Source organism: Capricornis sumatraensis, chromosome X (genome assembly GCF_032405125.1).
Source record: "Capricornis sumatraensis isolate serow.1 chromosome X, serow.2, whole genome shotgun sequence".
NCBI lineage: Eukaryota > Metazoa > Chordata > Mammalia > Artiodactyla > Bovidae > Capricornis > Capricornis sumatraensis.
The window spans coordinates 124,142,829-124,157,651 of NC_091092.1; the positions used below are offsets into that span (position 1 = coordinate 124,142,829).

The following is a 14,823-nucleotide window of genomic DNA, read 5'->3' on the forward strand; positions in this document are numbered from 1 at the left end:
ATTCTAGTCAAATAAAAATATCCATTTGCTTAGCTATCTTGCTCTACCAAATAATGTGGGTATGGGCACTAATATTTGGATACTCAAAATACAATACAAAATGTATCCTACAAACTGTAATGATTGGTCAACTTACAAGCACAGTAGAATTTAGGAACTTGGCTTCCCTGGTGGCTCAGCTGGTAAAGAATCCGCCTGCAATGAGGGAGACTTGGGTTCGATCCCTGGATTGGGAAGATCCCCTGGAGAAAGGAAAGGCTACCCACTCCAGTATTCTGGCCTGGAGAATTCCATGGTCCATGGGGTCACAAGAGTCGGACACAACTGAGTGATTTTTCACTTTCACTTTACTTAGCAAGAAGCAAACTTATTCCTATGCCAAACATTTTAATCATCTACACTCTAATCAAATTCTTAAATCCCTTCTCAAAGCCTTAGAAACAGACTCACGCTAAAATAGACAAAAGGTAGTGGTTACCAGGTCATAAAAAGGTACATGAGGACTTCCCTGGTGGTGCAGTGGGTAAGACTCTGCCTGTCAATGCAGAGTATACGTGCTCAATCCCTGGTCCAGGAAGATTCTACATGCCATGGAGCAAATAAGCCTGTGCACAAGCCACAGCTACTGAGCCCGTGCGCCTAGAACCTGTGCTCCACAACGAGAAGCCACCACAATGAGAAACCCGTGCTCCACAACTAGAGAGCAGCCCCTGCTCACTGCAATGAGAGAACGCCCGCTTAAAGCAACGAAGACCAGCACTGCCAGAAATAAAGAAATAATTTTTAAAAGGTCCATGAAATCTTTTATATAAGAATGTATTCATGTTACTAAATTCAAAGCATCTGGAACTGGCAATTTCTTTTCTTTATGAGATGTACACACTTTCCCTGGATACAAATATATACAGAACTCACATAAGAGAATAAAGGGCAGCAGAACAGGCTATCTCAGAACAGCAAATGTAGAGAGAGGCTTTCTCTGAACTCCCCTTTATCTACCTAGAGACAGAGCCCCCAAAAGGAACTAAAGTATCATAGATCCCTCCCCGAGGGATTCAACCAGGGAAGACGGCCTCTTAACTCCCCTTTATCTACTAAAGACAGAGCCCCCAAAGGAACTAAAGTATCATAAATCCCTCCCCGAGGGATTCAACCAGGAAAGACAGCCTCTTAACTCCCCTTTATCTACTAAAGACAGAGGCCCCCAAAGGAACTAAAGTATCATAAACCCCTCCCTGAGGGATTCAACCAGGGAAGACGGCCTCTTAACTCCCCTTTATCTACCTAAAGACAGAGCCCCCAAAGGAACTAAAGTATCATAGATCCCTCCCCGAGGGATTCAACCAGGGAAGATGGCCTCTTATCACAGCAGAAGAGACTGACACCACACCCAAACTTTGTTACGCAGTATCACACCTCTTTTTCTACTCTTCTAAGGGCCCCGTCTATTCTTCCTAAGTTATCTACTCTTACCTAAGACACCTACGTCCCCCTTTCCCTGTTAGGATCGTATTTTAGCCTAAATTCTAAAGCTACCTCTGAGTTGCTCATTTTCCTGTGTATCTTCCATGTATACATGAGTGTAAAGCATTAATGAACTTGTTTTTCCTCTTGTTAGGCTTCTATTACAAGGGGTCTCAGGCAAGCATGGGAAGGATAGAAGCAAACTTTTTCTTCCCCTACAAGATCATCCATCATCTTAATTTTCTTCTTTAAAAAAAATATTACTTATTAATTTATTTGGCTGCAGTGGGTCTTAGTTGGGGCATGTGGGATCTAGCTCCCTGACCAGGGATCACATCCAGGCCCCCTGCATTGGGAGTTTGGAATCTTTAGCCACTGGACCACCAGGGGAGTTCCAATTATTTGATTTCTTAACCAATTACACTTAAAGCTGTTTTAAGAAGGCACAATTGTGATCAACAACATCATATCATCACCTGACTTAATAAAAAAAGCATTTATCTGGTAAAAATAATTACCTGATAGCAGTCTCCTTTAAGATTGTCTAAGACATCACCACACGTTTTTCGCATGTATTTCTTACATCCGTCAATCACCATTTGGTCAATGTTCAAAATAGGTTAAGGAGAAATTTCCCCTGTATTTGAACATGTCAAAGGATTCTGAAATACTTTTTTAAAAGGTAAAGATGAACATAACATTTTTCACACTAATTTGGGTATCATAAAGTTTAAAAAAATGATGAATGTGACAACAACTTCATTTGGGCACCAAGGACACTCAACAGGCACTGCATTTCCTTCTAATGGAGAAGCCATCTCAGCAACTGCTGGGCAGTCGACACGGTACAAAGGTTGCCTGCTCTTTAATTCTCAGTTCTGCTGCTTTGTTGGCGGCCTGTTGGTAGCCATATAAAAAGGCTACTGGTGCTAAGCTGAAATCTTTGTTCAAAGTAATCTTATAACATTAACTGTAGTATTAAGACAAAAAAGGAGGAAGAGAACAAAGTCCACCAAACTTAATCTCTTATACAGCAAAGGATATCTCTACCATAGTCACCATCTTTGGTTTCAGTTTGACTATTTCACATAATATGCCCCCATCTCCACCTCCCAGAATCAGTACATCTTTGCCACTGTAATCTTCTTTGCCACTGCCCATGATGGCCCGGGTATACGCCAAATCACTTTCCGCCAAATCTAGAGAGGAGAAACATCCAAAATGGTGACTTAACCAAAGCCTCAGCGTACCCAACTTATCATTCCAGAAACTGCTAGAATCTAGAAAATTCAGACATTTTCCTTTTCAGTCTTTAAAAACTCAGTATATAGAGTTTTGGTGGGTATTTTTTCCTTTTGGATTGTGGACTTTTCTTCATCCCTACTCATCTAACACCCAACATGTTACCTACATAGATTATACACATATATAGTTTAGTTTAGAAGAAAATTCAGTCGTTAGCCTGTTCTAATATGATAATTAACAAGCAATTGCATATTTCCAGATGAAATATAACAGCAGAGTTGCTTCAAAAGAATATGAGAGGGAGAAAAGTGACTGGAGTTTAAGGGAAACAAGACTGGCCAGGAGTTGATCACTGTTGACACTCAATGGTGAGTATACGTGGGTTCATCTTACTGTTCTGTCTACTTTGGCTTGAAATTTTCCACAACTATGACTTCCTAATAAATAAGCAATTAATATAAAATAACCAACAAGGATCTACTGTATAGCACAGGGAACTAGACTCAATATCTTAACAATAACCTGTAAGAGAATGTTAATAAATATGTATTTTATATCTATGTATACATAAAAAAAAAAAGAATGTCAAGACAAAGTTTTCATGGCTCTACTATAAAATATGAAAACTCAGACAAGCCACAGGTAAATCTAATGTAAATATTCATCTCAAAAACCAAACACACACAAAAGTAACCAGCAGTGCCCAATGACACACCTGGACAAACCCACAATGGTGGTATGTCAGGAAAACACAATCTAAAATTGTCACTTTGTTATATGATTGGGGTAGAGATGGAATACTTACTAACATCCCCACTGAGGATGAGAATATTCCCAAATTGCTTTGAGTGTAAAATTTTAATGTTCTGGTAAGGTGAGTCTTCATCATACACCACTTTATCGATGTCGTACTCAACCAGGCGACCATCAGCAGTGGGCCAGTATCTGTCAATGGCCCCTCCTCGAACTATGGGTGGTAATCTGGAAAAAAAAGGTAAAGAAGGAAAACAGGAATGAGCCTTACAACAAACTGCTTAGGTGAGGCTGCCTTAAAAGAAGACCTAGGAACATGGAGCCACATAGCCTCAGACAGACTCCTAAATAGTATACAACCAACCTAAAACTTGAACTTTGAGGGCTATGTAAGAATGGCCACTACCAAATTTCAACACTGTTGTATATTAAGAATTAACTTGGGGCTTCCCTGGTTAGAATCCGCCTGCCAATGGAGAAGACACAGGTTCAATCCCTGGTCCAGAAGATGCCACAAGCCATGGAGCAGCTCAGCCCATTCACGACAACTGCTGAGCCTGTGCTCCGTGTGTGTGCTCAGTTGCCAACTCACTAACTCTTTGTGACTTCATGGGCTGCAGCCCACCAGGTTCCCCTGTCCATGGGATTTTCCAGGCAAGAATACTGGAGCCTGAGCTTTAGAGCCCCGGAACCATAACTACTGAGCCCACATACTTGCAGCAACTACTGAAGTTTATGCTCCACAAGAAGAGAATGAGGAAGCCCTCACAGCACAACTAGAGGGTAGCCCCCACCTGCCACAACTAGAGAAGAGCCCAGGCAGCAACAAAGACCAGGCATGCCCAAAATAAACAAACAAATAACTTACAAGGCACCTCTGAAAAAAAATTTATTTATTTGGCTGTGTCAGGTCTTAGTTGCAGCATGCATAATCTTTAGTTGCAGCAAGCAAACTCTTAATTGCAGCATGTGGGATCCAGTTCCCTGACCAGGAGTCAAACCAGGGCCCACTGCATAGGGAGCTTGGAGTCTCAGCCACTGGACCACCAGGAGAGTCTCCAGAATTTACCTTTTTAAAAAACCTTTCTGTAATGCTATAAATTTTCCCTAAAAAAAATTTTTTTTAAGTTGAAGGAGAAAACGGCCACTAGAGACATCATGCTTCACGCCCAAATACCCTAGCAGGAAGGACTCCCAAGAATGCCTGCATCACCACTTTGCCACTAGCACGTTCATCCAAGTGCACACACATGTAAAACCATCACCTAGCTCAGAATCCATGTTTAAGTGTTCCCAACTGCCCAACTATCTCCTTCATAACCATTCTACTTTTGACTAAGAATCCCAAACTGTATTTTGCTTTTCTACCCTCATTTCATCTAAAATAGATAGTTGTCACTGCCATCCCTTCCCCGGGGGTTTCATGACTTTCACATCTCAGCAAAGTCCAGGCCAAGAGTTCTACAGAAAATCCCTCAGGTGGGTTTGCCTGAAGATCTCTTCAGTAGGGTCACGTTGGCACATTATGCAACCATCACATCAGGGACACTGAGATGTATGCCTGTCCTAATTGGTAATGCTAAGCCAATGCCCCCAAGATCCCTCCATTTGCAAAGGTACCTTCTGTCCCTTTGTAATTATGAAGCAGGGTGTGGGGAGGGGGTACTGAGGGCAAGTCCATGAAATCCGAGTCAGGAAAACCGGGTCAAGTTCCTGATCTCAACACACCTTCACCAGTGGTGTCGAGAAGATTCTTGCCTGAACCAATTATTATGAGAATGTCTGCCAACTGATGATTTTCTCATTCAGTCCTTTTTGTAAATCCTCAGTTATCTTACACAGAGTGAGTAACTAGAAACTGCCAGCAGAGGTCACTACATGACAGGGAAAACCAGACTTAGAAAGGGGGCTTGGCAAATGAAGAGGAACACAAACAAGGTGAGAGCTCACCGCGCACACACCACAACCACGTGCAAGTTCTACGTCCTCAAATACAGCGGGGTTCACAGTAAGCAAACCCCAGGTACCTAAAATGCTGGGCTACCTCCGACTTGCTCTCAAACGTCTTTGCTCTCCCTGCTCACTTGTTTCCAAGAATACAGTCTGAACCTGTTACAGGTTAACAAGGCTTTCAGTGAAGAAATATTGCGTGCGTGCTAAGTCTCATCAGTCATGTCCTACTCTGTGCGACCCCATGGACTGTAGCCCACCAGGCTCCTCTGTCCACGGAATTCTCCAGGCAAGAATACTAAAGTGGGTTGCCATTCCCTTCTCCAAGGGATCTTCCTGACCCAGGGATCAAACCCATCATCTCTCATGTCTTCTGCACTGGCTCTGGGAAGCCCCATGAGGAAATACTAATATCTGTCAAAGGCACTGAATTCACAAAGCAACTTTCCATAAACTATCATTTACTCCCAACTCCTCCTGATTTAACCACTTCTTCATCTTCTGGAACAAATGCAGCTGTTGGAATTAGAGAGCTAACTGGTTTTTCTTGTAAAATGTCATTGCCCCGGCAGGACAACCCCCGCGAGCAGGCAAACGAGACTTGGGAGAAGCGTCTCCCACCCCTGGCTGGTGAGTGGTGGGAGCGGAGCCCCTGTGACACTGGATGGAAGCAACATCAACTCAAGGGCTTCTGGGGGAGGAAATCCACCCCTCGGGGTTGACAGCCAGCCAGCTATTGGCAGTTACTGAACTCTTGCACAAAACCAATGTAAACAATGTCCATTCTCAAATGTGTCAATGGTGCCTTAGGTGCAGGTAGAGTATTACAACACAGTCGTTTTTAAAGAGATCCAAAGAAGCAAGGATCTTTAAGGATGGCTTCACCTTGATGAATTACTCATTCTATGATACCCAGCAGGACCCTGGGGGCTCCTAGGCACAAAAGTCTTTCTTTGTCCCTCCATTTCTTGACTACAGGAAATAGGCTTCCTTCAGCCTCCAGGATCTTCCCCGAGTTCCAGGGAGCAGGTTCAAACACATGCTAATCAGAGAAGGGAGGGGATATGGACACAAAGGAAGAACAGTCAGAAGAAACAATAGGGCAGCCTTGGGGTAGAGTCCTGGTTCCCATCAAGGGATGCACACAAGGACATCTTTGAGAAGTTTGCAAAGACTGAAATTCTCACCAGGTAGGAGAAATTAAAGGTATGCTGCCCACAGGGGAGTAATCATTTCAGATGTTAATAATTCAGTCTCTAACAATGTCATTTCTCAGACAGCAAAGCGGCAACATTCTTGTCCTTTTGAGGCCAAAAACAAAGGGCCTACAACAAAGTATTCCCAATAACTTCCTGCCCCCTCCACCCTGATTTTATAAAAAGACGGAAAAACAGTGACAAGGAAGAACAAGGCCTGTGCTGTGTTTTGAACTGAAATCGAAGTGTAACTGCACTCTCACTTCAAAAATTCCCACAGCACAACCACACAGGAACCAGATTTCATGAGTGCTGAGGCCCATAAACGCATTTCATCTATTCATTCACTCCTAGAAGTAACCCCAATAAAAACCACACCAATAAAAACAAAAATCTGGCATGTTGATGTTGGCCAATTCATTATCACCCAACTAAAGACACAGTGGGAACCCATTCTATTCAGATGGATCAATTCCAGAAAGATTAGGTAAACTTTGCAAACAGGAAAAGAGGGAAATTTCAGAAAAGAGTGTGGGTGTGGACAAGTTCCTTGAGGATGAGGAAAGGCCTGAGGATCCGTAAACTGAACTCGGGGGGTAAAGAAGTCTGGCTGCTCTGACAGATTTCAATCAAGCCGCCAAGTGCTATACTATGTCCTGCGGTCCTGCTCTCTTCACAGGCAGTTTCCTGCCTTGTATTCAAGTTGGAGGTTAAACAAGTTTCTAATTATTTTACACCTGCCCTGGGGCTTTCCTCCAGGCTGATCAAATTTAGCAGGATGAACCATTAAGTACTTAAATATCCTTAAACAACCAGTAAGGATTCCCTCTGGTGGAAAATGCCCTGAACTGGAGAAGTCTGTATTCTGGTCACTTCTAACAGTGATGGTCTGACCTTAATCAAGTCTCTCTGTATTACTGCATCTATGTATTTGCCTTTATGAGCAAGCTGTCATTGTCGTTCAGCTGCTAAGTCCTGTCTGACTCTTTGCAACCCCATGGACTGCAGCATGCCAGGCTTCCCTGTCCATCAACATCTCCCGGAGCTTGCTCAAACTCATGTACATCAAGTCGGTAATGACATTCAACCATCTCATCCTCTGTTGTCCCCTTTTCCTCCTGCCTTCAATCTTTCCCAGCATCAGGGTCTCTTCCAATGAGCCGGGTCTTCACATCAAGTGGCCAAAGTATTGGAGCTTCAGCATCAGTCCTTCAGAATATCAGAATATTCAGGACTGATTACCAGGACTGACTGGTTTGAACTCCTTGCTGTCCAGGGACAGACACATTTTGGGGGGTCCGATAAGGAACCACCCAGGCAGAGCAAGGCCAAACCGCTCAGAATAACTTATTGCGCAGCCATGATTAATTCACATTCTTAATTCCCAGGACCTGCCAGACTCTACCCCTCCCAAAGAATGCCAAAACTTTACTTCTATCAAAGCTCTTCTAACATCTGACACCACTAGTACATACGTCTGTGCTGTCCAACAGAACATTTCTCTGTGTTGTCTAATATGGCAGTCGCTAGCCATTAGCTAGTGACAAGAGGTAAGGAAATGAATTTTTTTTTTATTAACTTAGTTTTAAACAGACACAGGTGGCATAGTAGCTACACTCAACAAAAGCTTAATGGTCTTTATCATCAACTGAAAAGAACCTGTTAGGGGAAGCACACTGACTGAAACCACCCACCTGGGCCAGGCACCATAGTAACCATCTGCATGAGTTGTTTTATGACAGGAGATCCTGATAAGGAGTACGGAACTAATAAGCCACCACCAACCAGAAGAGTTCGGGAAAGGTCTTTACACACCGCGTGTCCGTCCACTTCCCAGAATCCCTCTTGCTAGCATCCATCTCGCTGAGTGATGCGTGCGCCACCAGGAAAGACTCTGAATTAGAATGAGTGGCCAAAGACCACCCGGAAACTAATCCCATCACCATAAATCCCGAGACTGTGAGCCACCAGGCAGAGCAGTTCTCCTGGGTTCCCTTACCCTACTGCTCTCCACCTGGGTGCCCTTTCCCAATAAAATCTCTTGCTTTGTCAGCACATGTGTCTCCTCGGACAATTCACTTCCAAGTGTTAGACAAGAGCCCAGTTTCGGGCCCTGGAAGGGGTCCACCTTCCTGCAACATACCCACTGGGGGTGCTCAAGGTAGGTTGGCTCTGATGGTCTTGCAATGTCAATATCATCCTACCTGAAAGCACGGAGGCAAATTTTCTATCATCCCACCCTGTCAAAATCTCTTAAAACTGCTTCATTATACTGTGGGGCCCAGAACTCTGAGGAAAGATAGATGATTTTTTTCTCTCAAATGGACACAGTTGAGGAGCAGTTTTCTAGCTCCTCTTTGAGGTGCCAGCCACATCTGATTCACTGTACATTCCTTACACGCGCACATGCACGCGCACGCACACGCACACGCACGCACGCACGCACGCACACGCGCGCGCGCGCACACACACACACACACACACACACACACACACACACACACACACACATTCTTAGTCTTCTTGCCATCAGGGCCATCTACATTAACCTATCAAGTGGCCAGAAGCAGAAGTTGACTGATCTCTTCCACATCTTATATAGACACTGCTCAGGGATAACACCACCACTGCGATTATTTTATTGATTGTTTTTCTTGTTGTTTAGTCACTCAGTTGTGTCCAACTCTCTGCGACCTCATATACTGTAGCCTGCCAGGCTCCTCTGTCCACAGGATTCTCCAGGCAAGAATACCAGAGTAGGCTGTCATGCCCTTCTCCAGGGGATCTTCCCCACCCAGGGATCAAACTCACATCTCCTGCATTAGCAGGCAGATTCTTTATCATCCGAGCCACCAAGGAAGCCCATTTTATCAATGAACCAAATATAAAAGAACGTTCAGGAGTGGACTTACCGCTTTACCCGCTCAGTACTGTCCTGACTCAATTCTTTCATTCTTTCTTCTACTTTGTTCAAAAGCTGCAATTACAAGAAAAGAAATCAATGGGCTTATCAAATAAGCTGAGTAGAGAGCTAAATTACAGACCAGGAGGTGAAGGTCATGTTGACAGAGCTGTTACTCTGGCAGGTGTCCAGATGTAATTGTCCTCCCCCAGCTCTCCAGCAGCCTGCGGGCCTGGCCCAACTCCACACTCCCCTGCCATCTACCCCTCCCACTGCCAATCTCCCTTCAGCCTATGGTATCAAGAGTATCAAAAGATATCCTAAGTAATAGGAAAGGGCAAGGCTCAAGGATATTGCAGCTATCATATTCTGGTTAAAGGTTTACATTCCTTCCAGTGCAAAGTCAACTCATTACTCACTATTCAAATGGTCAAGGGAAAGATGAGAACCAGGTTACTAAAAATCACTTGAAGAACAATTATTTTTCTTCTAAAATCATTTATCTGAAGGCAGCCAAGTTTAAAATTAACTGGCAAGTCAGCAATTAGGTGAAAATGATTTTATCATTGAACTGAGCTGTTTTTGTGATCCTTAAATACTTGAGTAAATAAAAGTGGAAAACTGACACTATCGACTTCTTTGCCTTGTGCATCGCCGTCGTAGCTCTGAAGATCCAGCAACACCAATCCATGCGGGTAAATTCTCAAATTGGCAAAGCTACAGAGGAGAGCATAATTGTAAGGTTAGGAACTGTATCATGGCACTCAAAGAAAAAAGGCACCAACCCAGTTAAAAAGCAAAACCACTGCTCTTTTTTCCCCTAAATAACATAATTAACCCTGTGGCTTTATTAGAGCCTCTTCATGGGGGCAGGGAGGCCAATCATTTAGGCAAGATTTTAGACAGAATCATCAAGTGCTAAGGTTTTCAAACAGGTTATTTGGCCCAGAAAGTGATTCAGCAGGAAGTCCTGTGAATCTCATTTTTAAGAAGGTTCCTCAGCAGTGACTGATCCCTCCTTAAAAGGATGGGAGGGTGGGGCAGAGCAAACTCGGTTCTCCCAATTTCCCTCGGAGTTCAAAACAGAGCCGTGTTTTTCTGACTGCAGGCAGGTGGTGGCTACATTCATTGAGTTAGAGGCCTGCAAGTCAGATCCAGCCTTTGGCATGTTTTGTAAAGGATGCAGATCAAATATGCTTCTTACATTTTTAAAGAGTTGTTTAGGAAAAGAAAAGGAGCTCCTTACAGGAAAAGCTTTAACCTCTAATTCAGTGTGTCTGACCAGCTTTTTTATGAAATAAAAATAGTGTATCACACATGCATAAGAATTATCTGAAGAAACTTTTCCTTCAATTAGACATGTATATTTGTATATATGCAGATATGTATGTGCACATCTGATATAAAATCACTTCTTTTTTTAAATATTTATTTGGCTACACCAGTCTTAGTTGGGGCATGAAGGATCTAGTTCCCTGACTAGTGATCAAATCGGGCTCCCTGCTTTGGAAGCAAGGAGTCTTAGCTATAGAACTATCAGGGAAGTTCTAAAATCACTTATCTCACTATAAGGTGTGGTTAAAGAAACATTTGAATAATAATACTAAATAAGATGAAGAATTCTGTTCAGAGAATACAAGCAGTGTGCTTGGATTAAAAAAGATAAATACAACTAGTTAATTTTCACCTTCAGCCCTTAAATGGCCTCAAAATCGAGTTCAGGCCAGAGACACCACTAACTCATGTACTCCTGAACTAGCTGATCACCCCCCACCCCAATCTGCCACACAAAGGAGAGGAGCTAGGGGTCAAAGAATGGTAGAGAAATGCCACCTCTTAACCAGCTAGGTGGTTCTAGCAAAGAATCTTCCACCAGAGAACCGCAGGAAAACAGAGAATGCCAGAAGGTGGGGACAAGCACTGACCTCATCTGATTAAAAGCAAAAATAATGAAGGAGGAAAAGTTGCAAGGGGGCGGGGTGGGGGGGAATGGAGACCAAAAATAAGGTGACTGAGGACCAAGATCTTAGGCAGCATGGAGATGGGTCCCAGCTGAGCAAGTGAGAGAAAAGGAAGACCACTGTGGAAACAAGTCTTTAAACCAAGCACGTTAGTGACTTCCCTGATGGTCTAGTGGCTGGGACTCTGTGCTTCCACTGCAGGGGGCCCGGGGTCCATCCCTGGTCAGGGAACTAAGAGCCACCAAGCTGCATGGCAAGGCCAAGGAAAAAAGTAAACTAAACGTTAATTTTCTTTTCTCTGTTTTCAGAAGCCATTTCCAACAGCTCTTATCACTCAAAAACTCCTTTCCAGGAAGAACCCTGGTGGCTTCGCAGAAAAAAATCCGCCTGCCAATGTAGGAGATGTGGGTTCCATCCCCGGGCTGGGAAGATGCCCTGGAGAAGGAAATGGAACCCACTCCAGTATTCTTGCCTCAGAAATTTCACGGACAGAGGAGCCTGGTGGACTTCAGTCCGTGGGGTTGCAAAGAGGCACACAACTGAGCGACTACACAAGAGCTTCAAGGCTTCAGCTGGATTAGAGGAAGAACCTACAAGGTGGCAGAGAAGCAACGTCTGATTTGCTGTGGTCCCCAAGTTATGGACCACACCTAGGACAGGGAGAGGGGGGGCAGAGAGAAAGGAGAAGAGAGGCCAGAAGCTGTAAGGCCAGCTGCAGACCTCTGCTTCCAGGAGACTTGCCAGTAACTGGGCGAGGACGGAAACAGTGGAGGGTCTGGGTGACCCTTGAGAGGAAATCACTTTAGATACATTGGAGGGATCTATTCCATGCATACATGGGGGTTTGCTATGCAGTCAGAAATACAGATTTGGGCTTGAGGGCACTGGGGTTAGGGTTTCTTTGAGAGGTGTAGATATGTTCACAGGGAAGAACTACGTAGACTTACAAAAAAAATAAGAGAAGGGGAGGTGAGCTCAAAAGTACAAGTTTCCTTCACCTCACAACATTGTCTTTTGAGCCTGAGATGGGAGCGGAGGTTCTTTTAATTAGCAAAACAAAGGGGAGAATGTGGGACATTAATGAAACCTCGTGGAACTCTAGGACTTAGTTTCCATTGGGAGAAAAGAACGAAAGCCATCAAAAATACACAGGAGTTCACGTTTTAAAATTAATAGTGCAAATTACTAAGACTCTTAACAGTTTTAGACTCTAGAAGATACTACATAGACTTAGGGAAATACAGAGAACTCAGTGCACCAGTATCTTCTGGTATCAGTCATTTCTTTTTTCTTTTTCACTTGGCTGTACAGGCTCTTAGGTGCAGCATGCAGGATCCAGGCACCCGACCAGGAATGAAACCCAGGCAGCCCCACATGGGGAGCAGTGTCCCAACCACTGGACCACCAGGAAGTCCCCTGTTCTCAGTCATTTCTTAATTTAGGTTTCCTTCCCTAGTCTCAGGTTAACTTTCATTTCCATACTGATCAGAGAAAAAGTCTAGATAGATCATCTATAAAGTCTTAAGGAGAAAACAAAACCCAAAATCTTAAACTCCTGGATGCCCCTAGCTTCCTATCAAGCTCTTTGCAGACATTTTCATCCTGCATTTGACTACAGTCTGCATTAACTGATAACCACTTATTACAGTGCTACTCACAGTGGGGTCAACTGACCCACAGTCTCAACATCCTCCGTGGGGAGGTTGCCTGAAACACTGTTTGGGGTGCGGCCCCAGACCTGCTGCAGCAGCAACCATTCGAGTGCAGCACAGCACATCTGGATCACTGCCTGCCAGTTCACACTGCTTATGCTGCCCGAGGCTTCTGAGTCTTGGGCACACAGAACCACCTGAGGGTCTTTAGAGAAACAGCAACCCTCCGTGGCCTTAATCTCTGGGGGAGTGCCTAGACGTGGGATTCTGTGACATGATTCTACTGCGCAGCTAGAAGCACTGGATTCTAGTCCCCTCCTCAAAGATGCCAAAGGAGGAAAGGAAAAAAATTCTGGATGTCCCCCCACCACCACTCTTTACATACACATAGAGCTGAAGCACTCAGATCCGAATAGGAGCACTCACGGTCACCTCACCTGCCATTTTTGTTTATGTACGTCGCTAAATAGCCATGGTCCTGCCAGGTGTGCACTGACTCCGTCATCCCCTGCTCCTGGAAAATGGACTGGAGGCCTTTCAGAATGGTCTCACCATCAGCTGGAGAACAGGGGGAAAGGCAAGATGGTCAGATGAAACACTGAGAAGCAAAGCACAGTTTAATGAATGAACTTTTGAGAAACCCTGAACAGAGCTATGGACATCACTTAGCCCCTTTGTCATGAGCTAGAACTTTCTCAACACTATAGGGAGAGGCTGCAGATTACCAGGTAACACAGTAAGAATGGCAACACCAACCACAGAACTGTGCCAAAAATGCAGACGGATAATTCAGCCAACTAGAAATAGCATAACAAAATATTCAGCCTGGCCAGAAATCAAATAAAAACACGATCAAAGACATTCCACTTTAGATGAAATAACTTAATGAGGATCTAGAGTACTAGAAAAGGGTTTCCATCCACTGTTGATGGGTATCATAAATGACTTCAAAACTTTTGACTCTGTATTCCAGGTGTTCTGCAATAAGGATGCCTTGTTTTTTATTATTGGGGAAAAACAAAAGAAATAGCACCACTCAGTAACCTACTTTTAATTGGTAGAAACTGAACAATTCAATATGCTACAACTTGCTAGGCATTCTGATGCCCCTCTCTCCCATCCCACCGGCTACCCCCCAACCCCCACCAAAGTGGAGCTCAAGTCAAGGACTGAGATCAAGGTTATAGAAACTGCATTAACCTCTGCAGGTTTACTTGCATCCAGAATCTTCAAGAACCTCTAACTATGATACTTAGATGAAAAGCAAAATGCAATTAATTCTCTAGTTGTTATCTGCCAAAGTACTCATCCCTTGAGAAGGTTAAGATAAAGAACCACAATGAGACAAAAGGAGTTACTCTGTACTGTCCCATGAGCCCACCACAGGCTGATGCTTTTTCCACATGAAGGAAAAGAGGGCAGGCTGAGAAGCGTCAAAACAAAGCAGCCTGTGCTTAAACCAAGGGCAAAAAGAAAAAAAAAAGGAAGATCCACAGTTGACCGCAGTGTGGTTTCACAAGAAAATTACACTAGAATTCCTTCCATAAACTAAGGAGTGCCAAAATGGACTGGAAGAATTCCTTCAATCTACACAGAGTTGATCTCCAATGACATTTGGAACACCTTCCAGTGCACTTACTGTGCACTGGAATGAGGGCTACAAACTAGGTTCAGAGCCCACACTGGGCAGCAGATATGTC

General features: G+C 44.0%; 1 protein-coding gene across 1 annotated transcript in view; it reads right to left on the reverse strand.

Annotated features, from left to right (window-relative positions):
- SMS (spermine synthase) overlaps nucleotides 1-14,823 on the reverse strand; it is a 48,706-nt gene that overhangs the window by 15,059 nt on the left and 18,824 nt on the right. Inside the window, exons 2-7 of the mRNA XM_068962481.1 lie at nucleotides 13,561-13,681; nucleotides 10,137-10,227; nucleotides 9,521-9,585; nucleotides 3,515-3,690; nucleotides 2,509-2,663; nucleotides 1,983-2,072 (exon numbers count right to left, since the gene is read on the reverse strand). Of these exons, the coding sequence (XP_068818582.1) occupies nucleotides 1,983-2,072; nucleotides 2,509-2,663; nucleotides 3,515-3,690; nucleotides 9,521-9,585; nucleotides 10,137-10,227; nucleotides 13,561-13,681 (698 nt within the window). The remainder of the gene's footprint in view (nucleotides 1-1,982; nucleotides 2,073-2,508; nucleotides 2,664-3,514; nucleotides 3,691-9,520; nucleotides 9,586-10,136; nucleotides 10,228-13,560; nucleotides 13,682-14,823) is intronic.